Source organism: Saimiri boliviensis, chromosome 10 (genome assembly GCF_048565385.1).
Source record: "Saimiri boliviensis isolate mSaiBol1 chromosome 10, mSaiBol1.pri, whole genome shotgun sequence".
In the NCBI taxonomy this organism is placed as follows: Eukaryota; Metazoa; Chordata; class Mammalia; order Primates; family Cebidae; genus Saimiri; species Saimiri boliviensis.
In genome coordinates this window covers 20034932-20061195 of record NC_133458.1, presented here as the reverse complement: position 1 = coordinate 20061195, position 26264 = coordinate 20034932, and the positions used below count along the sequence as shown (strand labels likewise).

General features: G+C 38.5%; 1 protein-coding gene across 6 annotated transcripts in view; it reads right to left on the bottom strand.

Moving 5' to 3' along the window:
• DGKI (diacylglycerol kinase iota) overlaps positions 1-26264 on the bottom strand; it is a 468091-nt gene that overhangs the window by 134764 nt on the left and 307063 nt on the right. For 3 of the 6 annotated variants that reach the window (XM_010340506.3, XM_074379025.1, XM_074379026.1), the window contains exon 21: positions 23335-23397. The exons of the other annotated variants lie outside the window; for them this stretch is intronic. In XM_010340506.3, the coding sequence (XP_010338808.2) occupies positions 23335-23397 (63 nt within the window). The remainder of the gene's footprint in view (positions 1-23334; positions 23398-26264) is intronic. 6 annotated transcript variants of the gene reach the window in all.

Below are 26264 nucleotides of genomic sequence, written 5' to 3'. Positions count from 1 at the left end.
ATACACATTATGACTTTTTTTTTTTTTTTTTGAGATGGAGTTTTGCTCTTGTCACCCAGGTTGGATTGCAATGGCACGATGTCAGCTCACTTCAACGTTCGCCTCCTGCATTCAAGTGATTCTCCTGCCTCAGCCTTTCATCCAAGCACCCCTGGGATTACAGGAGTGTGCCACCATGCCCAGTTAATTTTGTATTTTTAGTAGCGATGAGGTTTCACCATGTTGGTCAGGCTGGTCTCAAACTCCTGACCTCAGGTGATCTACCTGCCTTGGCCTCCCAAAGTGCTGGGATTATAGGTGCGAGTCACTTCACCCAGCCATGTTATGACTTTTTATTACCAGAGTTACAGATTTATTTTTTAAGCCACCGAGCCATTCATTGCCCCAGAACCTCAAAGTTTCCTCTCCAAAAGATTACACAATACTGTTACTTTCTCCTTTCCCTTTATTCATGCATATTAAATTCACCTGACTTCATGTTTCAGTAGCATTCCACACTGTGGTTAACTCCCTGCTTCCTGAAGCTCTTTACTTTTGGAATTCAATTCAAAACACTCTTCTGGTTTCCCAACTAAGTTTCCAGAAGCTCCTTCTTTCTGTCTGCTGCAATTTATCCTCCTCCAAATGTCTTTCAAATATATATGCTTCTTTGCTCCTTCCACTAAAACCCCTTCAGACCAAGCTACTATCATCTTGCACCTAGACTAATTAGGTTCCCTACATCCAAAAATTTCATCACACTGCACACAGTTTAAAACACAAATGTAATCATGATATAATTTTGCTCTCCCCATTAAATCATGAGCTCTTCAAGGAGAGAATGCCCAACTATATTTATCTTTAAATCTTCCACAACATATGTTTAATATGAGCCTTCCAATATGTGTTAAATTACTGCTCCCCATATGGACTTCTTAAATTTGCAATGAGAAAAATTCTTTTTCCTGACAACTGACTACATTCTTCATCACACCTAATCATGTGTGATTAGGCCAAAATAATTAGACAGAATGGGGACCACTCAAAAGAACTTGGTTCAAAGGAAAAACCCACTCCCATAACTAAAACCAAAGAAAAAGAAATAGTATTAGTGATTATGCATTACATTATTGCTGTGCTACCTTCAGGTAGGGAGGTGAGCCTCTGACTTGCCCCTGCTTAATACAAAAGAGAAGAATTTATACTTAAGATCAGATATTATTACAAATTTAAGTCTTCTGAGAATGGAGTCTTCTGCCCTGATATTTGATGAACTTGCAACTAGAGACGACAACCTTTAAGAAAGTCTTTTACGGCAGGAGTTTTAGACTTTTAAGTTTCCACATATACTCTGTTTATATTCTTTTAAGCTTAGGGAGTATAAAAGTTGGAAAAATATCCTAATAAAAGACAAAGGAGATGTAAATACCACAGGAAATAGAAACAAATGGAAATTAGACAATTGAGGTAACATGGATTCTCATAGAAGAATTCTGCAAATTCCAACTGTTGAGATGAAGAAAAATTAAGAACAGTTAGAATGGGAACAAGTAAAAACTCAAGCCCTGTCTTTCATCATCAGGCCAAAATCATTTCCACTTTAAGAAATAGATCCATGTAATGAAGGTTTCCTGGTTATTAAAAATAATTAAAGATTCTATCACAAAACACTAATATGAATTACTTTTAATATCACAGCCTGTGATCAATGGTACTAAATGGAATTCTCATGGCATGAAGAATTCTTTTTCTGCTGATTGTAGGGAGGGCCATTCATCACTATATATTAGTGGAGCAAGGAGCAGTTGGGCATGAACCAATGAGACATAACAGGACAATGTTACTCCTAAGCCATCAAAATGAATTTAGATCTCATGTACTCAGGAAGACAGACTTTTCCTGCTTCAGCTTTTGGTTTCTATATATCAGAGGGATCTCTTAAACTTAACTGTTGTTTAAAATTCTAAAAATCTTCCCTGGGATTTGCAATCACAAACTGTTGTATTTTCCTGTTCTTATGTGCAACTGATAAACAAATTGACTTTCTTTGCTAGAAAAGAGTGTGGATGAAGTGTTATGATCTGTGTATTTTAAAAACATCATTTCACAGAATCATAATATAATTTTGATATAATTTTTGATATAATCAAGATATAATTTTTGTCTTTCGTACCATGAAGAACACTGAAACTAGGCTTGTAACTACAGTACTGGTATAGTTACTTACTTATTAGTAACTCTAAGCACTTTCTTGAATTAAGTGGTGGTATTTGAGAGTCTATGTGTAACTTCAAGAGGTATTTTAGCCAAAATAGACTACACATAATCTTCAAATATTGAGCATATTTCATCTACAAACCAATAGAAAAAAATCAAAGACTCAGAATTTGTTATAAATAAAAATATCCAAAAAAGCAGTAGCCAAAATTCATGAAGCAATGATGAAGTGAAAATAGATGTGGCTATCTTAAAATGGGGAAGTCATATAACCCAATTAGGTATAGAAAGAGTGGAATGTATGAACTACAAGATGCATTACTACCGAAAAGCTACTCTGCAGATTGCGTGGCAGTAAATCTTCATTTCTAGGAAACAGGCTCAGTCAGGGGAAGAGTCCATGTTTTGTTTTTATAAAGGAGTTAAAAATTAAGGACTGGCCTGATAACAAGTGGTATTACAAAAAAGGCATTTCCTTAAATGGTTTTAGGCTTTCACATAAAACATTTTATGAAATAATGTATATACTTTCCTAAAATCTGAGTATCAGAGAAAAAATTATTACAGAATTGTTTTTTTTTTCTTCATTAGCTGGTAATTAATATTTTACCTGGCCTTGACAATTTTTTTTTCTTTCCAGGTTGACAATTGCTTGCCAAGGTCCTGAATCCTCAGTGGGGAGCTACATTTGTCTCTGGAGAGAGACACATGCCCCATAATTCTATTCATCAATCTACAGCTGGTGGGAAATTCAGCCCCTATTAGTAGCTCAGATGTGTTCCCACTAGCCCAAGTTTTCTTTCTGGAAATCCAAGAAGGAAGAACTGAGAGTCCTCTAAACCTGACCCTTCATCCTTTCCAATTCAGCCCATTAAGCCAGATGGGAGGAACCCTTCTATTACCCTTCTCTAATTCCTGATCCAATGACTGAGGGATTTTATAAACCACTCTTATTCTTTGGAAACATTCTTCTTGTCTTTGTAAAAATGGCAGAATAAAGACATTTCTAGGACAGAACTTACAACAATCACACAATAATTATGTCAATATAACAATTACTGACAAAAATAACTTTTACAAAATTTGATAGTAAGATTGAGAAAAAGAGTTCCCTAGAATATACTTTTATGGGTGGATTAATGGGTCAGTTGGGGCCAGGTGGAGTGGCACCTGTAACCTCAGCTCTTTGGAAGGATCACTTGAGCTCAGAAGTTTGTGAGACTAGCCTGAAAACAGTGAGATCATCTCTAAAAAATGTTTTTCAAAGTCTTTGCTATTGTGAACAGTGCTGCGGTAAACACACACGTGCATGTGTGTGATTTATAATCCTTTGGGTATATACCAAATGCCCATCAATGAAAGACTGGATAAAGAAAATGTGGTACATATACACCATGGAATACTATGCAACCATAAAAAAAGATGAGTTTATATCCTTTGCAGGGACATGGATGAAGCTGGAAACCATAATTCTCAGCGAGCTAACAGAGGAACATCAAACCAAACACCGCATGTTCTCACTTATCAGTGGGAGTTGAACAATGGGGACACATTGATACGGGGAGGGGAAGATCACAGGCTGCAGCCTGTCAGGGGGTGGGGAGCTAAAGGAGGGATAGCATTAGGAGAAATACCTAAGGTAGGCGACAGATTGATAGGTGCAGCAAACCACGATGGCATGTGTGTACCTATGTAACAAACCTGCATGTTCTGCACATGTATCCCAGAACTTAAAGTATAATTTAAAAAGAAAAATAAATAAATAAATAGACACAGCATACACCTGTTGCCTTAGCTACTCAGGAGGCTGAGGTGGGAAGATTACTTGAGCCCAGGAGTTCAAGGTTGCACTAAACTATGATAGTACCACCACACTCCAGCCTAGCCATGGAGTAAGACCCTATCTCAGAAAAATGATAATAAAAGTAAATAAGTAAATACAATAAATTACCTGATTGAAGAAAAAACAAACAAAAAGTAACTAGTTAGATATTTTGATGCCACCAATACTAAAACCAATGAAAAAGAAAGAAAACAATGGTTTTATTGATAATATCATAACAGAATGTGAAAATAATTTGGGGTACCTTTGCTTGTTCCATTTCTTTCTCTCCTTTCACTTACCACATTAAAGTAGGTCAAGTCTCTATCAAAGGCAGCTATCTAATTTATTGATAATACAAGAATCTTTACTCAAAAAAATATTTGTTTTACTTTTCCTGGACAACAAAATAACATCAGGCCAAATGACATAATTATATCTCAATTAGAGGACATAAACCACCTTTCTTAAGAGCAGTGAGGTCTAAGTGATTACTTTTTCAAAATAAATAAAACTATAGGTCCTTGCAATATATCACAAGGCTGAAAAGCTTTGGCCTTTTTGTTCCATTTGTAATTCTTCCAAGGGTACTTTCATTTTAATTTATTTATCTTTTTTCTTAACTTTTATAATGGCCCAAGGTGAAAGGTATTTTTATTTCATTCAAATACCTGAGCTATAACTTTGGAACTTGGTGAATTCATTTACAGAATTTCATTTTTTGACACAAAATGTGATGAGTTCTAGCGATTAATTAAATGTAGATTCAACAAGTACTTTCTTTTTATACTTTTAAAATGCACTCTCTTTTCATTTATTATAAGTGTTTCAGGGTGTTATGACAGACCAGGAAAACCCAATTGAATTGGTATAATTAAATCGAAGCCCTCCTACAAATGAAATGCACCTTGCACTTCATTACCACTTCAGCAAAGTAATCCAAAATAAATATACTCTTGGAATACTCAAAACAAACTTCTAGGTTTCTTTGTTGATATTGTCAGTTATTATGGAAGTATTCGGGTAAAAATTGAAATGTCTGTTTTTTCTTCTTGAATGCAGTAAATTCATTAATTTAGGTTGTTTTGCTTTGCTTTGTTTTCTGGGTGGAAAGTCCATTTTTAAATAAAATTTTACTCACAAAGACTAACAGAAGTATTCTTTTTCCTTCCCATTGATAGTCTGCATGTATTTCTGTAGATGTTTTCATTATGATCACGCTTTAGGAATTCAGATTTGGACAAAAATTTAAAGTGCATATTGTTCAACCACCTTATTTTATAGAAAACAAATTTGGGACCAGAGATGTCAATAACCTTGTTGTCTCTATATAATTAATATGAAAAATCTGCTATAAATAAAAGGGCAATGTTCTTCAGCCCTTCTTATACTCTTTAACAAAATATTTTAAATAATTTAACTATTTATACAAATAATATACACAAAGTTTAGTCTTCAGAGAGTGACACAAAAACAAATATAACTAAAATTCAATCAAATTTATCCAGTATGGTGCTGATATATATTGAGTTGTCTGTCCCTAAAATTGGTAAGTTGAAGTTCTAACCCCTAGCACTTCAGAATGTGACTGTATCTGGAAACTGTCTTTAAAGAGGTAATTAAGTTTAAATGAAGTTGTTAGAACCTAATCCAACATGACTAGTATCCTTTATATAAAGAGGGAATTTGAACACACACATATAAGGAGGAAAGATCATGAAGACATGAGAAGATGGCATCCACAAGACAAGGAGAGAGGCTTCAGAAGAAACCAACCCTGCAGACACCTTCATTCAGACTTCCAGCCTCCAGAATTGTAAGAAAACAGCTTTCTGTTGCTTTAGCCACCTGCTCTGTGGTACTTTGTTATGGCAGTCCTAGCAAACTCATACAGATAGCTACTAAAAAGATGCACTAAAAGACTTAACTCATTTTGTTCTAATCCTAAAACTAATGTTTATAAAAAGATATATAATGGAAGCATAAGAGAAATCTGATTTTTAATTTTCAAAAATTCCAATCTGGCCTGGAAATCTCTGCCAGTTTGATAACCCATCCTGGCCATTCAAACCCTAATTTTCACTTATCTATTGAAAACACAGAAAAATCTAAAAAACAAATGTTGTATTTGTTGGACTAATTTTATCTCTAAAGTCAGATTTTTATTTTAGAAATTTATTTTTATTTTTATTTTTAAATTCATACATTTCCTCCCTCCTTTTCCCTGCCCAATATACCTGGCATAAGTATTACACCCAAACCTTCCTGCAAAGTCTTTCCTTCACCTCCAAGTCTGACATCTATAGGAGCTCCCTTATTCCCTGCACACTCAAGGCATCAAAACTGGCAGTAAACATCCGCTGCACTTTTGAAGTAACCTTTACTGCATGAGAAGTGCTGAGTGGTAAGACTATTTCTACACCTATGAGGACATGAATAATTCATCTCTAAAAATAAATTTCAAAAGCCACAAGATAAAATGTTAAATGTTGAGGGGGCCCTAAGAGTATTGCGTCTTTACGTAAGTGACGGATTGCCAAGCTCTGGGTTGATTGCTACTAATATAAGAACACAGAAATAATTCCTCCACTGTGGATGTCAGCATGACGCTTCCTGATAAGCCGTTTTCTCAGTTCAAACACCACTCCTTACAATTCTAAAAGACTCTTCAAATTATTGAGCAGTGCTATTTTTAACTGAAATTTGTCATTCTGAAATTTCATTATAACAGCACTTGAACTATGAACCTATGACACCAAAGATTCACACACTTGAACACTCGGAATTGAACTCTGTTATTATTCATAACCAAATTTCCTTTAAAAGTTTACATAATATGATTTAATTAAAATATATAATATAGATGAAAATACCTATATACTCACAAGAAAATGACCAGAAGTTATATTGACAGCAGAGTTCAATGCCTTACATGCTATCTTCAAAGCAAATAGCCCTGGATTTTGATGTTAACTTTATGAATTTATAGCATGCAATCATAGGCAAGTTTCCTACCATTTCTTGTTCTCTGTCTTCTCGTCTAGGGAATGAGACTAGTAGCCATTGTGACCTTAGAAGTTAGTAGGGTGTTAAATTTGATCACAGAGCAAGGTGCTTAGGTACATATTATTTCTCTGGCTAAATGTAAAAACCTGCTTCGGTTCTTGCTGACAGCAAGGTGAGATATGAGGTATGCTTACCAAGACAGAACAGGGCCTGGCCCGCCTGCCCAGTACTCAGAACCAAGGACAACCCTGTCAAGCCCCACAGCAAGTCTCATCCACTTCATGCTACAGGTTTTCTGAAGGGCAGATTTTCATATGATTCTAAGGTCATGCTTTGAATTCTACCATAACAGAACTTCAAAGCTGATAGAAATTCCAAGTAACAACTTCATTTTTTTAATATCTGAAAAACTGAAATGCAAAATGTTAATACATGGCCTATGTTACACAGACAAATGCAGGATTCCCTCAGATACTCAAATCAGGAGGATGTTACCATAAGGAAAGAGGGGTTGCAGAATAAGAGGGAAGATGCTCCAGCTACAGACACATGGGCTGCATCACTCGACCTCTCTGAGTGGACTGGGAGCCCAGGCAGAGTGAGGAAACTCATGGGAGAAATTCTCAGATGTCAGGGAGAAAAAAAAAAAAATCCAAGTTGCAGCCTGGATTCTCATGGAAACTGAGAGATAAAGTGTGGAAACTGGCATGAGCTAACCTCCAAGTAGTCATCAGTAATTTCTTTCCTTTGGCATTGTCCATTCCGGATGTGTGTTTTACGGAACTAGCAGGAAGCGTGGAGTAAGAAGAGGAAAGAAGGGATGACATGATCGTATGACTGAAAGTCTGAAGTGAAATTACTAGTAAGATTACCCAGGAAATTCAGGAGCCAAGGGAGAGAGAGGAAGGAAGAAGTGACAATAGGCAAAGTTTAGCATCTTCCTTTGCTCAAAAGTTTAGAGAGTAAATAGCTTTGCTTTCCAGATAGCCTGCAGCTAACTCTCACACCTCACTATGTGACTCTAAGATTCAGCAAATGGCATGTCTTTTAATTCTAGGATTGTAGTAATTCTCTCCGTTCTTTCAAAAATATGAAGTGTTTAGCCTTGTGTTTTGCTTTTTTCCCCCTTTTTAGAAGTACTCCCCATTCAGGGAAATCCATCAGTAAATACAGAAATCTGAAAGAAAAGTATCAATAATCCTACAATACAATTCAGAGATAATCACCTAGGGATATAATAATAATAACAAAAGCATGACCAACAAACTTAATCACAACATTTGAAGTACTTAGGCTGTTTTGGTACCCTCAAAATTGGTTTTGGGGTTCAGAAGCTATGACTCAAAAATTATAATTCATGAATCAACATCTGGACAGATTTCTGCCCCAGACATGAAGCACATTTCTAGAGGCTCCATTGGCCCGTGAGTGTGATTCATTCTGAGACTCTCATGAATGTTGTGTATTAGCCACCAGCAGCTTAATTCATCGAGGTGAACAATATCTGATGGATCATCTCAGCCACTTTAGAGGTAAGCCTTATAGTTTACAAAGGCATGTATACAAATTTCCACTTTGGCATCATTTTTGTTACTTCCTTATAAAGTTCAGGTTGTGGTACTTTATACAGAGAGAAAAGGAAAAGAAAAGCTTTCTGAATAACACAAATCATGTCTTATTTTCTAATTAAAGGGCCAGGACTAAGTAAACAGAACAAAACGACCTTCCATAATATATTATACAAACTCAAGTAAATGTTAGAACAAAAGTTTTGATATGACTAGTTGTAAAATAGAATCACAGAATTTTAGAAAGCCTTTCAAAGGATCTTCTAGTTTACTTCCCTGGCTAGAGTCATGCAAACATTTAACCTCCTATGGCTGATTTATATTTTCTTCAATTGTGAAGATCAAATGTTCTTTGCTCTGTCTTCATAGTTTTATAACAATAAAATTCTTAAACTCAACCCAAAACAGAACCATAAAAAAATTTGATATATCAAAAATATTTACTTTTCATTTAATAAAACTCCCTTTCTTCTTGGAACAAAAATCAATTTACTTTCATTCTTACCAAGAAGCCTTCATTTATCACAAGCAATTTTGGAATGCTGAGTCATATTCAGCAGTCAAATATGACAATGCATTCTTTTTTCATGAATCTCTTTCTAACTTTGCTTTGCCTGAGGTGATAAGCAGACCCACACAATTTAGCATTGGGACATATCCTGTTTATGTTTAAATTGTAACTGTTGTGCAAGATGGTATACTATACTTAACATATGTTGGTTGTAGTTCAAAACACACTGGTCTCTCTGCAGATTTGTTTTTCTGAGTTTAGCTATGGTACTCACTGAGTCACTGAAGTGGGTAGGAAGGAATTAAGTCTGACAGTTCTCTGCTTCAAAAATCTGGAGAGACAATCTTGTCTTGGTGAAGGTGGGTCATCATGCAGGATTATTTCTTCCCCACTGCATGCATTTGAGAACTTTGAAAAGTAAATAATAGCAATAGACTGGCGAAGAACACCAGAATTTAAGATATTATCAAACTATTACTAAACTCCCTAATCCTTTTCCCTCCAATAAGCTCCGTCCTGGACTCCAGGCAACACAAAGCCCAAAAGGAGGCACCAGGTGCAGGCAGAAAGAGCTCTAGGAAAATGCCTGTGCTCCGGCTCCAAGGAAATAAGGGACTCTGAATGCTGAAAGAAATCAAAAAGGATCTCCCTTTCCTTCTTTCCCCCTTCCGTTTTCTCCCACTACACCACTACTCAGGCCTTTTCACTATTCTGGCAGTAGCAATGACAAAGGCCTTCAGGTGCCTAAAATTAGGAGGAAGGAGGGCTTCCTCTCTAATCACAGGAGCTATGATGCCAAGACAGTGGCATAAACTATCCTGGCTTCTTTTTCTTTCTGTCATCATTGCTTGGCCCTGGACATGCACACAGTTGCAGGCAGTATGCAGCAGAGCAAGGTAACTAAAACCTTAGCTTTCTGGCACAACGACCAAACAAAGGAAGCCCCACGAAACCAGAAAAGACCAGGGATGATAGCAGAGAGGAAGCAACTCAGAAAACAACTCCATAAAGATGCTCATGAACTCTCAGGGGTTTATATCTAGGCTGCAAATACATGAATCTAGCCATAAACATCATATCATAGACTTTAGGAACTGAACTACAGGGTAGACCTCCGACCTCCACCGAGATCCCATACTAGCAACTCAGTTGTTCATATTCCAGACAGATAAGAATAGCAATGCAAAGACTTTGGAAACAAAACTAGCATCGTAACCACAACCCTATAAAGATTAGTCAAACTTGTGGCCTGAACTTGAGTCAATTGCCTACTGAAGCAAATAAAAGATTCCACTTTTGAAAAAATGGGAAAAATAGAGCAAAATAAGCCCAAAGCAAGTAGAAGGAAGGCAATAATAAAGGACAGAAATCAATTTAATTGCAAATTGAAAAACAATCAAGAAAATTAGTAAAACAAAAGCCAATTCTTCAAAGAAGTCAATAAAATGGACAGACTTCTACCAAGACGGACAACGCAAAAAAAAAAAAGATACAGGATACTAATATGAGGAATGAAAGAGGACTTGCACTGCAGACCTCACAGACATGAAAGAGAGAAGGAAATACTAGCAACAATTCTACATACATTAATCGACAATGTAGATGAATGGACCAATTCCTCAAACACTTTGTGCAACTATAAGACAACAAAAACTCATTCCTGGTGAAATAGATAACCTGAGTAGTTGTACAACTCCTAAAGGAATTGGATTTATAGTTCAAAAAGAGGAAAAAATCTTGAGGTCCAGAGAGTTTCACCGGTAAATTCTAACAAACATGTAAAGAACAAATAATACCCTAATATTTTCCAGATATGCTGACAAAACACTTCAACAAAAATTCTACAACTAATAATCGATCTAATGGTGAAAGGCAGAATGATTTCTCCCTAATATCAGCAGCAAAGCAAGGAAGGAAACTCTCACCACTCATATTCAACATTGTAATCTAAATCCTAGCCAGGACAACAATGCAAAAGAAAGAAAAGGCATATGGATTAGAAAGAAAGGAATAAAACTATTCTTATTTACAGACATGCTGGACTATGCAGAAAATCCTGAGGATGCTACTAAACTCCTAGAACTAAAAATGAATTCAGTAAGACCAGTAGGATACCAAGTCAACACATGAAAATCTACAGTACTTCAAAAATTAACCATGCACGATAGTGCATGCCTGTAGCCCCAACTACTTGGGAGGCTGAGGTGGGAAGATTGCTTGAATCCAGGAAGCAGAGGTTGCAGTGAGCTGAAATCGCATCACTGCACTCCAGCCTGGGTGACAGAGTGAGATCCTGTCTCAAAAGAAAAAAAGCATCCATAGTATTTCTATATACTAACAATGAGCAATAGAAACAAACATTTTAAAAACTCACCAAAAAATACCATTTACAATAACTCCAGAAACATGAAATACTTAGGCAAAAATCTAACAACATATGTACAAAATATTTATGCAGAAAACTACCAAGCAACTATGGACAAAATAAAATAAATGAAGAAACATAAAGAATTTATGAATCTAGAGTCTCAACACAGTAAAGATGTCAACATTCCCCAAGTTGATCTATAGACTCAATATAATTCTAGTCATCCAAGTTCTAGTAGAATTTGTGGAGACATAGGCAAGCTGATTCTAAAAATGTACATGGGAAGACAAAGGAACTCAAACAGCCATGACAGTGTTGACAATGAAGAATAAATCTGGAGGAATAAAACAACCAGATTTTAAGAGTTATTATAAAGATACAATAATAGAAAGAATATGACACAGGCAAAGACATAAACCATAGGTCAAAGGCACAGAATAGGGTCTAGATTAGATCTGTGCGTGTGTGTGTAGGTGTGAGTGTACAATCAGCTCTCCATTTCTATGGGTTATGTATCTGCAGATTCAACCAACCACAGATTGAAAATATTTTTTTTGAAAAGGATGGTTTTGTCCATACTGAACATGTACAGACTATTTATCTTGTCATAATTCTCCAAATAATACAGTATAACAACTATTTACATAGCATTTGTGCTATATTGGAAAAGTCATCTAGAGATGATTTAAAATACATGAGAGTATATACATAAGTTATATGCAACTACCATATGAGGGACTTGAGCATCTAAGAATTTTGGTATCCACAAAGGCACTCTGAAAAGAATCCCCTATGGCTACTAAGGGATAACCTTATGTATATCCCATTGATTTTTGATAGAGTTGTAAAAGCAATAGAAAAGGATAATCTTTTCACAAATGGTGCTGAAAGCACTGGACATTCATGTGTGAAAACATTAACCCTCAAGCTAAACAGTACATCTTATAGAAAAAAAAACTTACAACAGATCACAGAACTAAATGTAAAATAGAAGACCTTTAAAACTTTTGGGGAAAGCAAAGGAGAAAATATTCACAATCTAGAATTAGGCAAAGAGTACTTTAACATAATACCAAAACCACAGCTCTATAAAGAAAAAAAAATGATCATCTGGATTCTGTCAAAAGGTTTTACTCTACAAAAGATATCATCAAGAGAATGAAAAGACAGGATATATACGAGGAGGTAATGTCTGCAAAGCACACAAAGGTCTTGGATCCAGAATACACGATGAACTCTCAAAACTTACAGAAAGAAAACAAACAGCCCAATTAAAAAATGATCAAAAGACTTGGACATATGCTTCCCTAAAGAGTATACACTGGGTGGCAAATAAGTGCATAAAAAGATGCTCAACATTAGCCATTTGGGAAATGCAAATTAAAACTATGGATGTGATACCACTCTACTCCTATTACAATAATTAATATTCAAAAATGTTAACCATAAGTGCTGACAGGGATATGAAGCAACTGGAATGGTCATACACAGAAATGTAAAATGGTACGACCACTCTGAATAACAGCTCATGAGTTTCTTATGAAGGTGAACATACACTTACCATATGACCCAGCAATCCCATTCCTAGGTGTTTAACCTAGAAACAGGAAACCTATGTTTACATAAAACCTGTTCATCAACGTTTATAGAAACTCTACTCATAATCGCCCCCAACTGGAAGAATAACCCAGATATCCTTCAATGGGGGAGTGGGTCGACAAGCTAAAACATCCATACAATGAAAAACAGCTCGGCAGAGGTCCGACTTTCAAGATGGCCGCCTAAGAACAGCTCAGGACTTCAGCTCCCAGTGAAAGTGCAGAGGGTGAGTGGATGCCGCATTTCCAGACGAACTCTTATTGCCCACAGACCAGGAGATACCCAGGCAGAGGGGTCGCCAGCGTCGCAGTCCCAGCCGGTGTGGCTGTTTGGCCCCCGCGGGGCTGATTCCGCCCGCGCGGCTGCTGTGACCACTCCCTGTTGCTGCGGTTCTCCGTACAAAAGCCACTGGTCTGGGAGCCCTCTTAGCTGGCGAGCAGAGCCTTGAGACGGCAGAATAGCCCATTCATCTGAAATAGCGAGCCAGGCCAGGAGATTCCTAGGCAAAAAATCCGCCAGGAGCCGGCGCAGCGGTTCGAGCCGACTCCGTGAGTCGCAGCACGGGAGATCCCGGCGCCTTTTCAACAAGCGACCAGAACGCGGGGTCGTTCAACTTAAAAGAAAAGACTCTGAGTCAGGGAGCCAGGTGATCAGGCCCGGTTGGTCCCACCCCTCCACCCCCAACAACAACGAAAACTAAAACAGTAATTGGAAACCCTCTGGGTTGAGCCCTTCAAACCAAGCACAGCTGAACCTGGACAGTCCGGCTCCGTGGGGGAGGGGCTTCCGCCATTACTGAGACTCTCCACCGCTACGGAGGCAGGCTGCCGTTGCCTAGGCAACCCGCCGTTGCCGAGGCAACCTGCCACAACAGAGAGAGTCCGCCATAACAGAGGCGGGGCCACCATTGCCCAGACAGTTCTAACTACGCCCATATAAAAAGGACTACAGGGAAGAGCTCAGGGCAGCTGGGCGGAGCCCACAGCAGCTCAGCAAAGCCCCTGCGGGCAGGCAGAGGCTAGGCATGCTGCTAGCTGGGCGGGTCCGACCTGAAAAAAAAAAAAAAATCAAAAAAGGCAGTAGTGCAACGGAAACTCATAAAGCTCCAACTCCCTGGGACAGAGACAGACAACAGGTGGATAAACCCACAAAAATGGGTAGAAACCAGCGTAAAAAGGATGAAAACTCCCGAAACCAGAACACCTCTCCTCCTAAAAGTGATCACAACTCCTCACCAGCAAGGGAACCAGACCGGATGGAGAAGGAGGGTGATGAAATGACAGAAACAGACTTCAGAAGATGGGTAGTAAGAAACTACAATGAGCTAAAAGAACATGTTCTAACCCATCGCAAAGAAAATAGGAACCTTGAAAAAAGATTGGACGAACTGCTGACGAGAATGGACAGCATAGAGAGGAGAATAAGTGAATTGATGGAGCTGAAAAACGCAACACGAGAACTTCGTGAAGCATGCACAAGCTTCAACAGCCGAATTGACCAAGCAGAAGAAAGGATATCAGAGGTCGAAGATCAACTCAATGAAATAAAAAGAGAAGGCAAGAACAGAGAAAAAAGCGCAAAAAGGAATGAACAAAATCTTCAAGAAATGTGGGACTATGTGAAAAGACCTAATCTACGTCTGATAGGTGTACCTGAATGTGATGAAGAGAATGAATCCAAGCTGGAAAATACTCTTCAGGATATTATCCAGGAAAACTTCCCCAACCTAGCAAGGCAGACCAATATTCAAATCCAGGAAATACAGAGAACACCACAGAGATATTCCTCAAGAAGAGCAACCCCAAGGCACATAATCGTCAGATTCACCAGGGTTGAAATGAAAGAGAAAATGCTAAGGGCAGCCAGAGAGAAAGGTCGGGTTACCCACAAAGGGAAGCCCATTAGACTCACAGCAGATCTCTCAGCAGAAACCCTACAAGCCAGAAGAGATTGGGGGCCAATATTCAACATCCTTAAAGAAAAGAACTTTCAACCCAGGATCTCCTATCCAGCCAAACTCAGCTTCATAAGTGAAGGAAAAATAAAATCCTTTGTGAACAAGCAAGCACTCAGAGATTTCATCACCACCAAACCTGCTCTACAAGAACTCCTGAAAGAGGCTCTACACATATAAAGGAACAACCAGTACCAGCCACTCCAAAAACACACCAAATGGTAAAAAAGCAGCAACACAATCAAGAATCTGCATCAACTAACCAACAAAACAGCCAGGTAGCATCAAAATGACAGCATCAAATTCACACATAACAATACTATCCCTAAATGTCAATGGACTAAATGCCCCAATCAAAAGACACAGACTGGCAAATTGGATAAAAAGCCAAAACCCATCAGTGTGCTGTATCCAGGAGACCCATCTTACATGCAAGGATACACAAAGGCTCAAAATAAAGGGATGGAGGAAGATCTACCAAGCAAATGGAGAGCAAAAAAAGGCAGGAGTTGCAATTCTCATCTCTGATAAAATAGACTTTAAAGCAACAAAGATCAAAAGAGACAAAGAAGGACATTACATAATGGTAAAAGGATCACTGCAACAAGAAGAGCTAACGATCCTAAATATATATGCACCCAATACAGGAGCACCCAGATACATAAGGCAAGTTCTTAATGACTTACAAAGAGACTTAGACTCCCACACAATAATAGTGGGAGACTTTAACACCCCATTGTCAATATTAGACAGATCAACCAGACAGAAAATCAACAAGGATATCCAGGACCTGAACACAGACCTGGAACGAGCAAACCTAATAGACATTTACAGAACTCTCCACCCCAAATCCACAGAATATACATTCTTCTCAGCACCACATCACACCTACTCTAAAATTGACCATATAATTGGCAATAAATCACTCCTCAGCAAATGCAAAAGAACAGAAATCATAACAAACAGTCTCTCAGACCACAGTGCAATCGAGTTAGAACTCAGAATGCAGAAACTAACTCAGAACCGCACAGCTTCATGGAAACTGAACAACTTGCTCTTGAATGTCGACTGGATAAACAATGAAATGAAGGCAGAAATAAAGATGTTCTTCGAAACCAATGAGAACGAAGACACAACATACCAGAATCTCTGGGACACATTTAAAGCAGTCTCTAGAGGAAAAAATATAGCAATGAGTGCCCACATGAGAAGAAAGGAGAGATCTAAAATTGACACCCTATCATCAAAATTGAAAGAGCTAGAGGAGCAAGATCAAAAAAACTCAAAACCTAGCAGAAGACAGGAAATAACTAAGATCAGAGCAGAACTGAAGGAAATAGAGACACAAAAAACTCTTCAAAAAATCAATAAATCCAGGAGCTGGTTTTTTGAAAAGATCAACAAAATAGACAGACCACTAGCCAGATTAATAAAAAAGAAAAGAGAGAATAACCAAATTGATGCAATAAAAAACGATAAAGGGGATATCACCACAGATTCCACAGAAATCCAAACCATCATCAGAGATTATTACAAACAACTCTATGCACATAAACTAGTAAACCTGGAAGAAATGGATAAATTCCTGGACACCTGCAACCTCCCAAGCCTAAACCTGGAAGAAGCCGAAACCCTGAATAGACCAATAACATGGTCTGAAGTCGAGGCAGCAATAAAGAGCCTACCACCCAAAAAAAGCCCAGGTCCAGATGGGTTCACAGCTGAGTTCTACCAGACATACAAGGAGGAGCTGATACCATTCCTTCTGAAACTATTCCAGACAATCCAAAAAGAGGGAATCCTTCCCAAATCATTTTACGAGACAAACATCATCCTGATACCAAAACCCGGCAGAGACTCAACAAGAAAAGAAAATTTCAGGCCAATATCCATGATGAACATAGATGCAAAAATCTTCAATAAAATACTGGCAAACCGATTGCAACAGCATATCAAAAAGCTCATCCACCATGATCAAGTAGGATTCATCCCGGGGATGCAAGGCTGGTTCAACATACGCAAGTCCATAAACGTAATTCACCACATAAACAGAACCAAAGACAAAAACCACATGATTATCTCGATTGATGCAGAGAAGGCTTTTGACAAAATTCAACAACCCTTATGCTAAAAACCCTCAATAAACTAGGTATTGACGGAACGTATCTCAAAACAATAAAAGCTATTTACGACAAACCAACAGCCAATATCATACTGAATGGGCAAAAACTGGAAGCATTCCCTTTGAAATCTGGCACTAGACAGGGATGCCCTCTCTCACCACTCCTATTCAATATAGTACTGGAAGTTCTAGCCAGAGCAATCAGGCAAGAAAAAGAAATAAAGGGTATCCAAATTGGAAAGGAGGAAATCAAATTGTCTCTATTTGCAGATGACATGATTGTATATCTGGAAGACCCCATCATCTCAGCCCAAAATCTCCTGAAACTGATAAACAACTTCAGCAAAGTCTCAGGATACAAAATCAACGTGCAAAAATCACAAGCATTCCTATACACCAGTAATAGACTTCAAGAGAGCCAAATCAAGAACGAACTGCCATTCACAATTGCTACAAAGAGAATAAAGTACCTAGGAATACAACTAACAAGGAACGTAAAGGACCTCTTCAAGGAGAACTACAAGCCATTGCTCAACGAAATAAGAGAGGATACAAACAGATGGAGAAACATTCCATGTTCATGGTTAGGAAGAATCAACATCGTGAAAATGGCCATACTGCCCAAAGTAATTTACAGATTCAATGCTATTCCCATCAAGCTACCAATGACCTTCTTCACAGAACTGGAAAAAAACACCTTAAACTTCATATGGAACCAAAAGAGAGCCCGCATAGCCAAGTCAATTCTAAGCAAAAAGAACAAAGCGGGAGGCATCACACTACCGGACTTCAAACTATACTACAAGGCTACAGTAATCAAAACAGCATGGTACTGGTACCAAAACAGAGATATAGACCAATGGAACAGAACAGAGGCCTCACAGGAAATACAACATACCCACAACCATCTGATCTTCGACAAACCTGACAAAAACAAGCAATGGGGAAAGGACTCCCTGTTTAATAAATGGTGTTGGGAAAACTGGCTAGCCATGTGCAGAAAGCAGAAACAGGACCCCTTCCTGACACCTTACACCAAAATTAACTCCAGATGGATTAAAGATTTAAACATCAGACCTAACACCATAAAAACCTTAGAAGAAAATCTAGGCAAAACCATTCAGGACATAGGTGTAGGCAAGGACTTCATGACCAAAACGCCAAAAGCAATGGCAACAAAAGCCAAAATAGACAAATGGGACCTAATCAAACTCCACAGCTTCTGCACGGCAAAAGAAACAGTCAGTAGAGTGAATCGGCAACCAACAGAATGGGAAAAAATTTTTGCAGTCTACCCATCTGACAAGGGGCTGATATCCAGAATTTACAAAGAACTAAAGCAGATCTACAAGAAAAAAACAAACAAGCCCATTCAAAAATGGGCAAAGGATATGAACAGATACTTTACAAAAGAAGACATACAGGAGGCCAACAAACATATGAAAAAATGCTCATCATCACTGGTCATCAGAGAAATGCAAATCAAAACCACATTGAGATACCATCTCACACCAGTTAAAATGGCGATCATTAAAAAATCGGGAAACAACAGATGCTGGAGAGGATGTGGAGAAATAGGAACACTTTTACACTGTTGGTGGGAATGTAAATTAATTCAACCATTGTGGAAGACAGTGTGGCGATTCCTCAAGGACTTAAAAATAGAAATCCCATTTGACCCAGCAATCCCATTACTGGGTATATATCCAAAGGATTATAAATCATTCTACTACAAGGACACGTGCACATGAATGTTCATTGCAGCACTGTTTACAATAGCAAAGACCTGGAACCAACCCAAATGCCCAACGATGATAGACTGGATAGGGAAAATGTGGTACATATACACCATGGAATATTATGCAGCCATCAAAAACGATGAGTTCACGTCCTTTATAGGGACATGGATGAACCTGGAAACCATCATTCTCAGCAAACTGACACAAGAGCAGAAAATCAAACACCGTATATTCTCGCTCATAGGCGGGTGTTGAACAATGAGAACACATGGACACAGGGAGGGGAGCACTACACACTGGGGTCTGTTGGGGGTAAATGGGGGAGGGGCGGGGGGTGGGGAGGTGGGAAGAGATAGCATGGGGAGAAATGACAGATACAGGTGAGGGGACGGAAGGCAGCAAAGCACACTGCCATGTGTGTACCTATGCAACAATCTTGCATGTTCATCACATGTACCCCAAAACCTAAAATGCAATAAAAAAAAAAGAAAAAAAAAAAAAAACAGCTCGGCAATAAAAAGGAACAAATAACTGATATATGCAACAACTTGGATAAATCTCAGAGATGTACTGTTCAGCCAAAGAAGCCAGCTACAATGGGCTACATATTTTATACTTCCATTTATATGGCATTCCTGAAAATACGAAACTCTAATGATCAGTGGTTGCTAGAGGCTGGGAGCTGGGAGGGTGTGACTACAATGGGATACATCATGAGGCAGTTTTTTTGGGGAGTGACAGATTGATCTATATCCTGACTACGGTGGTGGTTATATGAATCTTTATGTGTCTTAAACTTTGTGAAACTGTACACCAGAAAAGTCAATTCTGCAGTATGTTAACTTCAAATATTAAAAATAAAAGCTAATATAACAAACGTTCAATACAAAACCATTCATATGTATGGACAACTAGAATCTTTACTTGGATGCTTGTCACATTGCACCATAATTGTGCCATAGGCAACACAACTGAGTCTGTTCCTGTTTCTCCAGGGCAGAAAGCTTAGTTTCCTCATCTCTGCATCTCCAATATCCCAGAGCAGGCATCCAAAAAATACAGGCCGCGGGCCGCATGCAGCCCCCTGAAGCCATTTATCCGGCCCCCCGCCGCACTTCAGGAAGGGGCACCTCTTTCATTGGTGGTCAGTGAGAGGAGCACAGTATGTGGCGGCCCTCCAACGGCCTGAGGGACAGTGAACTGGCCCCCTGTGTAAAAAGTTTGGGGACGCCTGTCCCAGAGTATCTAGTAACTGAAGTAAACGCTCAATAATGTTTGTTGAAAGATGAAAGCAATGAATAAATTAGGTGTAAATGAAACACATTATCTCATTTTGATGGGGAAGAGCAGGAGGGCAACAGAACCTAACGAGAGGCAGCTACTACAGGCTAAGAGAGTTCTAGAAAGACACATTCTGCAATTTCATACTTTTGGCATTAGCTGAGTAGGAGTTGCATTTGCAGCATCTAGCATGACTATTCATGATTTATGAAATATAGTGCGTACATGTGACTTCCAATGAGGACTTGACTTCATTATGAAGCCACTCAATTATAAAGAATTTATTAATTTATTAAGTTACCCTGTACAAGATTTGTGGGGAAATATTCTATTTGGTTTGTTTTGTCCTATTGGATGAGACCACTAAATACTATTTAATAAAATTCATCAATTCATATGTTGTCATATATGATCAAAACATAAAATTTCATTTTTCTTTGAATAAACCAGAAATTTTGCATATGCACAAACATTAGTAGTATGCTGCAATTCATAATAAGTCATGCATTGCCTTGTTACCACCATGTACTCCATCCCTGGAGAAAAAGTCATCTGAAAGCTAGAGAGAAAAAAAAAAAGATTACTTCAAGCTGCTTCAAGGAAGCAACAATTGCTTCAAGAGCAGCATAAAGAGAGCGTTCTCCCAAAGAAAAAAATCATCTGTAAAAAAAGAATTGTTCTGTGCAGAGAATGGCTGATCAAATAGCAACCCCCTTCCCCAAAATATATATTGATTATTTCACTTCACGATACTGGGGCTTCTAACTTTCACAGGACCAAAGCAATGTTACCACGGTTTTTTCAACATTGCTAAAATTAGCAGACACTAGTGTGAGATAAATCAAGGCTATCATCACTGCCATAACATAAAAAACACAAAATGCACATGATGTACTTAAACTTTTCTCTACATTCCTCGCTATATTTCATAAAGTCTTATTATCTGATTTTTAAAATAATATCCTGATTTAATGTTTACATATAAATGTTTTATCTATAGGTAGAAAATCTATTACATGTAATATTGAATATATATCATTTAAATATAAAATATTTTCAAATAAACATTCAAGTTTTAAAGTAACCACAGCTTAGTGCCTGCGGCACCCTACAGAAACACGTATGCTGATTTACTTCACTGCATGTAGCACACACATTTGTGAAATAAGAGATAAACAGTCCAATTTAAGATATACGACTAAAGTGTAAATACAACCAAAACTTAACCCATGAAAGAAACAAGATGATTATTATAGGCATTTCTGTTGTTAACATTCTCAATTTTTTGGTCACGATGAATGGAGCCACTAAAAATAATGATTACTTGAACTCAAATTTATTGAACTTGCCTATATAGAATATAGAATTCCACAATGTTAAAAGTGGTAATTGAATGTCATTTTCTTACTGATTCGACTGCTCAAGTGTAAGCTCCAGAAGGTAGTGTCAGACACACAGCATAAAATAGTGTCTGACACAGAACAAGGACAAAATAAAGGTTTTTGAATAAATACATATTTTAATGAATAAATAAATTAGTATCCAGAAGACGAGAGCTGAAAGTAAGATTATAACTGAACTTTAGGAATAGCTTTGTCACATTTATCACCAGATGTCAGCTATTGTACAATTCTATTTAGACATGTATTCTTTTACGTATTCATTCCAGCAAGAAAGCCAATCAACCATGGTTTGACCTCAGAATACTTCATGTTCGAATCTGTGAAGAGAGCTGGGAACACAAGATGTATACAAAGATATTGCCAATGATCTCAGATAGCCTAAGCCTAGTGTGTAAAATACACAGACACAGAGTTAATGTAATTAACACCAAATTAAACCTTGAGAACTGCAATAGATACATGAATGATAAACTCCAATGAGGGTGCAATTAACTCTGATGGCAAGAATCAAAGAAGAATTCTTTGGAAAGGTAATCATTTAAGTGGGCCTTGAGAAATATACAGAATTCTGACAGATGGAAGGCAGCAGACTATAAATTGTTAAGAACATGAACTCTGAAGCCAGACTGCCTGAGTTTGAATCCCACTCCATGATTTATCAACTGTGTGACCTTGGGCAAGTTACTTAACCTCTCTGTCTATCAGATTCCTCATGCATAGAACAGAGGTAATTATACCACATATGGGCAAGGGTTGTTGGGAGAGTAAATTAATTAATATGTAAAGCATCGGCCGGGCGCCGTGGCTCAAGCCTGTAATCCCAGCACTTTGGGAGGCTGAGGCAGGTGGATCACGAGGTCAAGAGATCGAGACCATCCTGGTCAACATGGTGAAACCCCATCTCTACTAAAAATACAAAATATTAGCTGGACATGGTGGCACGTGCCTGTAATCCCAGCTACTCAGGAGGCTGAGGCAGGAGAATTGCCTGAACCCAGGAGGCGGACATTGCAGTGAGCCGAGATTGCGCCATTGCACTCCAGCCTGGGTAACAAGAGCGAAACTCCGTCTCAAAAAAAAAAAAAAATATATGTAAAGCATCTCTAACAGTCCCTGAAACCTAATAAATGCTAGACAAGCATATGTGATATGGAGAAAACCAAGGAAAGAGCAGAGTCAACAACACAAAATAATTCGGAGCTAAAATGCTAAAACACAATTTTAGTTTTCTCTATAAAAAAATGATACCTGGACTACATTAAGCAAAAACTCCTAAATACACATAAAAACACATTTTGCTATCTCAATGACAGTTTGGAGTCACTGAACTCTTGTTGTAACTATACCTTCAGAAGCAGAAATACGCACATACATACACTCAAAACTTCACTCATCATCTTAAGGTTCCATCCAGAAATTGAGGGCTGCAGGCACTTTCCATAAAAATCAATGCTTAGTATGGAATTCTACACAACCCCAGGCAACCATGGGTGCATGGTTGTATCTCATCTAAAAATTAAAGTATCTTATCTAAAGAATTTCATCTAAAAATTGCACTATTAACTTAGATAGAGGATGGAAGCACACAGAACATGACAGACGTCACAGCTCCATTTCAAATCAAAGAGGGCAACAGGAAGCAATTCTGGTTACGTGGCTTCCTGATCTGAGGAACAGACCTGTGAAGGCAAGGGGCACGGGTAGTCCAACCCTGAGGAGACGAGGTTGGGGAGAAAATGTAGAAACAGAACGGCACTGTACTCACATGGTGAAGGAGCCAGGGGGAGCAGACACTCGCCGCAGGTCCGCAGTTTGCACCTGATGAATACTAGAGGCAGCAGGGAATGAGCAGCGAAGACAGAGTCAGCAACAGCGTGGACAGACAAGGAACAAGCCAGGGGAGAGAAAGAGAGACACACAAAATTTAAACAGAAATTAAATGAGCGCATCACCAAACAGCGAAGGAAAGGAAAAGGAAAACCAAGCCAGCCACAGAAATAATCCATAAAAAGCCGGTGATAGCAACGAAGCCAACAGGACACATGGAAGGCGCTGGTTCTAGGCAAGTCACAGACTGGAGCAGGGCCAGGCTGGGGTTGATGCAGGAGGGCCAGTTGGGGGCGTCAGGGGTGATGACCATGGCCTCCCTTGCTCAGGCCCATTAGGGCACCCAAGGAGAGAAGGCACGCACTTACATATTGAGTGGTAGGCTGGCATGGTAAACTCGTCTTTGTAAAGATTCAAGGTCAAATTAACCCTTTCATCACACAGCTTCAGGATTCCCCAGGCTTTATAGGAATACTCATCAAAAGACAATCACCTCAAAGAGAGTGTCTCAACAAAAACTTCAACTTCCTTCAATTAAACAATAAAGGATTTTTAGAAATTCCAAAGGTAATACCAAGAAAGTCTAATTTTATCACTGTAATGCTGTTATTACACCCACATTCTGGGTAGAAAAAAATAACACCATAGATTACTCCCTTTTCTCCCTTCTTTTATAAAGGGAGTCTATTTCATAATGGAGTTTGTCTTTTCTAGCTATTACAAAAGACAAAATGTATAATTTAAGAAACTAAACTCAAAATGTTCTGTTGCTTTTATATAATTATTCTCTCCACTCTCTTATTTAAAAAGTTTCATTATAACTGCAGTAGACCTAGCTCCCCCAGTCTCTCCGTGCTGCAGGATACATAACTTCTTACACAAAGTCACCCATGATTTAACTACAGCCCAAGTCTCTCTCTGTGTTATCTTCCAAGGACTATCATTTCCAACCAATAAAACTTCTCAGCAGCCTAGAATGATGGATTCCAATTGCTCAGCTCAAAGTTTGCTGACTAGAAATCTGGCCATTGGATAAAATGATCATCTTTAACAATGTAGGCCTAATTACTAGTGAACTAAGGATAACAGTATCTATCTATTGATAGTTCATTGAAGACCTCTCTAAACACCAGAGCACTTTTAACTTCCTGATCTCCTTCAATGGCACCTTTCAAATAAAGAATATAATCCAGTGTATTAGCTATCATGTTCCTGGTATACGAATATGAACCTAGATAAATCTCCTTATTACTTTTTAAGTGGAAGGTATTTACTGGAGTTCATATTTCTTGTAGATTCCTATGCCATCATAAAATGACATATGCTCCCATACAAATGAGGAGCTTCTGAACACAGTGGGACCTGGCTTTTTATTTTTTATAGAGTAACAGCAAATGGGATTATACACCAAGAAATATTTTTTAGAAAACATTATTTTTTTCCTTTTGCATAAATGAAGATGTAGTGGCATTATGAAGGCCTATTGGTTAACTATTTCTCATGGAAATTCCTTCTATCCATGTGGACCATAGCTTGAAATTATTAAATATGTATCTTTCACTTATAAGACAATGTGATCAAAACACATTGGATATTATTCTTATGTTCATGAAATTTTAGATTTATGTTATGTTAGAAAGTAATTTCTGAGGAACATAGCAGAGATAGCGTTATAGAATGGATTCATGTGTGAGTCGCTGATGCAACATTCACATGTGTCTCCTGTGTCTCAGGAGCTATGACGGACACTGGGGATCCGAAGAGGAAAATCCTTGGGCCTCCCCACAGAGCAGAGAAGGGAGGAGTAAATAAATGATTACACTATTTTTAGTAAGCGGTGTAATGGAAATAGCCAAGAGCACCACTGAAGCATGTAAAGGTACATGTGACAGCTAGAAGTATACAGAAAAGGCTTCTAAGGAAAAGTAGCATTTCATTAGGGCCCTAAGCTGTGAGCGAGAGTTAGCAGAAGACAAAGAGGTGCAGAGGCCACTGAAAGAAGAGGACTCGAGGGCAAAACCAGGGTGATGTAGGAGACAGGCTACTGTTCCAGGAACCACAATCTTCTCTGGAACAAAAAGCGATGAGAATGAAGAAGGCAGTGATCAAAAAGGTCTACAAAGCTAAGGCATACAGGCTTGACATTCTTTGATCAATCTAATTGGTCTATCAGAAAAGAGATTATGTGAAGGCAGCAAGGGCGGGAACTAGAAAACAGTCAGAGGCATAGTTTAGTAATGCTGCTGAGAGGTAACTCATACAACCTTTGAACTCACCACTTTACCAGTAGAGAGGACGGAGGGGATGAGAGTTCAAGACTTGGGAAATAAACAGAAAATAGAGTTCAAAGAATGTGCTAGCTAGCCTGATGGATGTTGATGTGGTTTGGATGTGTATCCCATCCAAATGTCAGGTTGAAATGTAATCCCCCATGCTGTATGTGGGGCCTGGTCAGAAGTATTTGGCTCATAGGAGCAGATCCCTCATAAACACCTGATGCCCTTCTTGAGGTAACGAGGGAACCCTCACTCTGAGTTCATGTGAGAACCAGTTGTTTAAATGAGTATGTTGCCTTCCCCCCGCCCTTGCTCTCTCTCTCACCATGTGATATGCCAGCTCTCCGTTCACCTTCTGCCATGACTGTAAACTTCCTGAAGCCTCACCAAAAGCCAAGCAGATGCTTGTCCCATGGTTGTACAGCCTATAGAACTGTGAACCAAATAATAAAACTCTTTTCTTTATAAATTACCGAGCCTTGGCTGGGCAGTAACTCACACCTGTAATCCTAGCATTTTTGGAAGGCTGAGGCAGGCAGATCACTTGAGCCCAGGACTTTGAGACCAGCATGGTCAACATGGTGAAACCCTG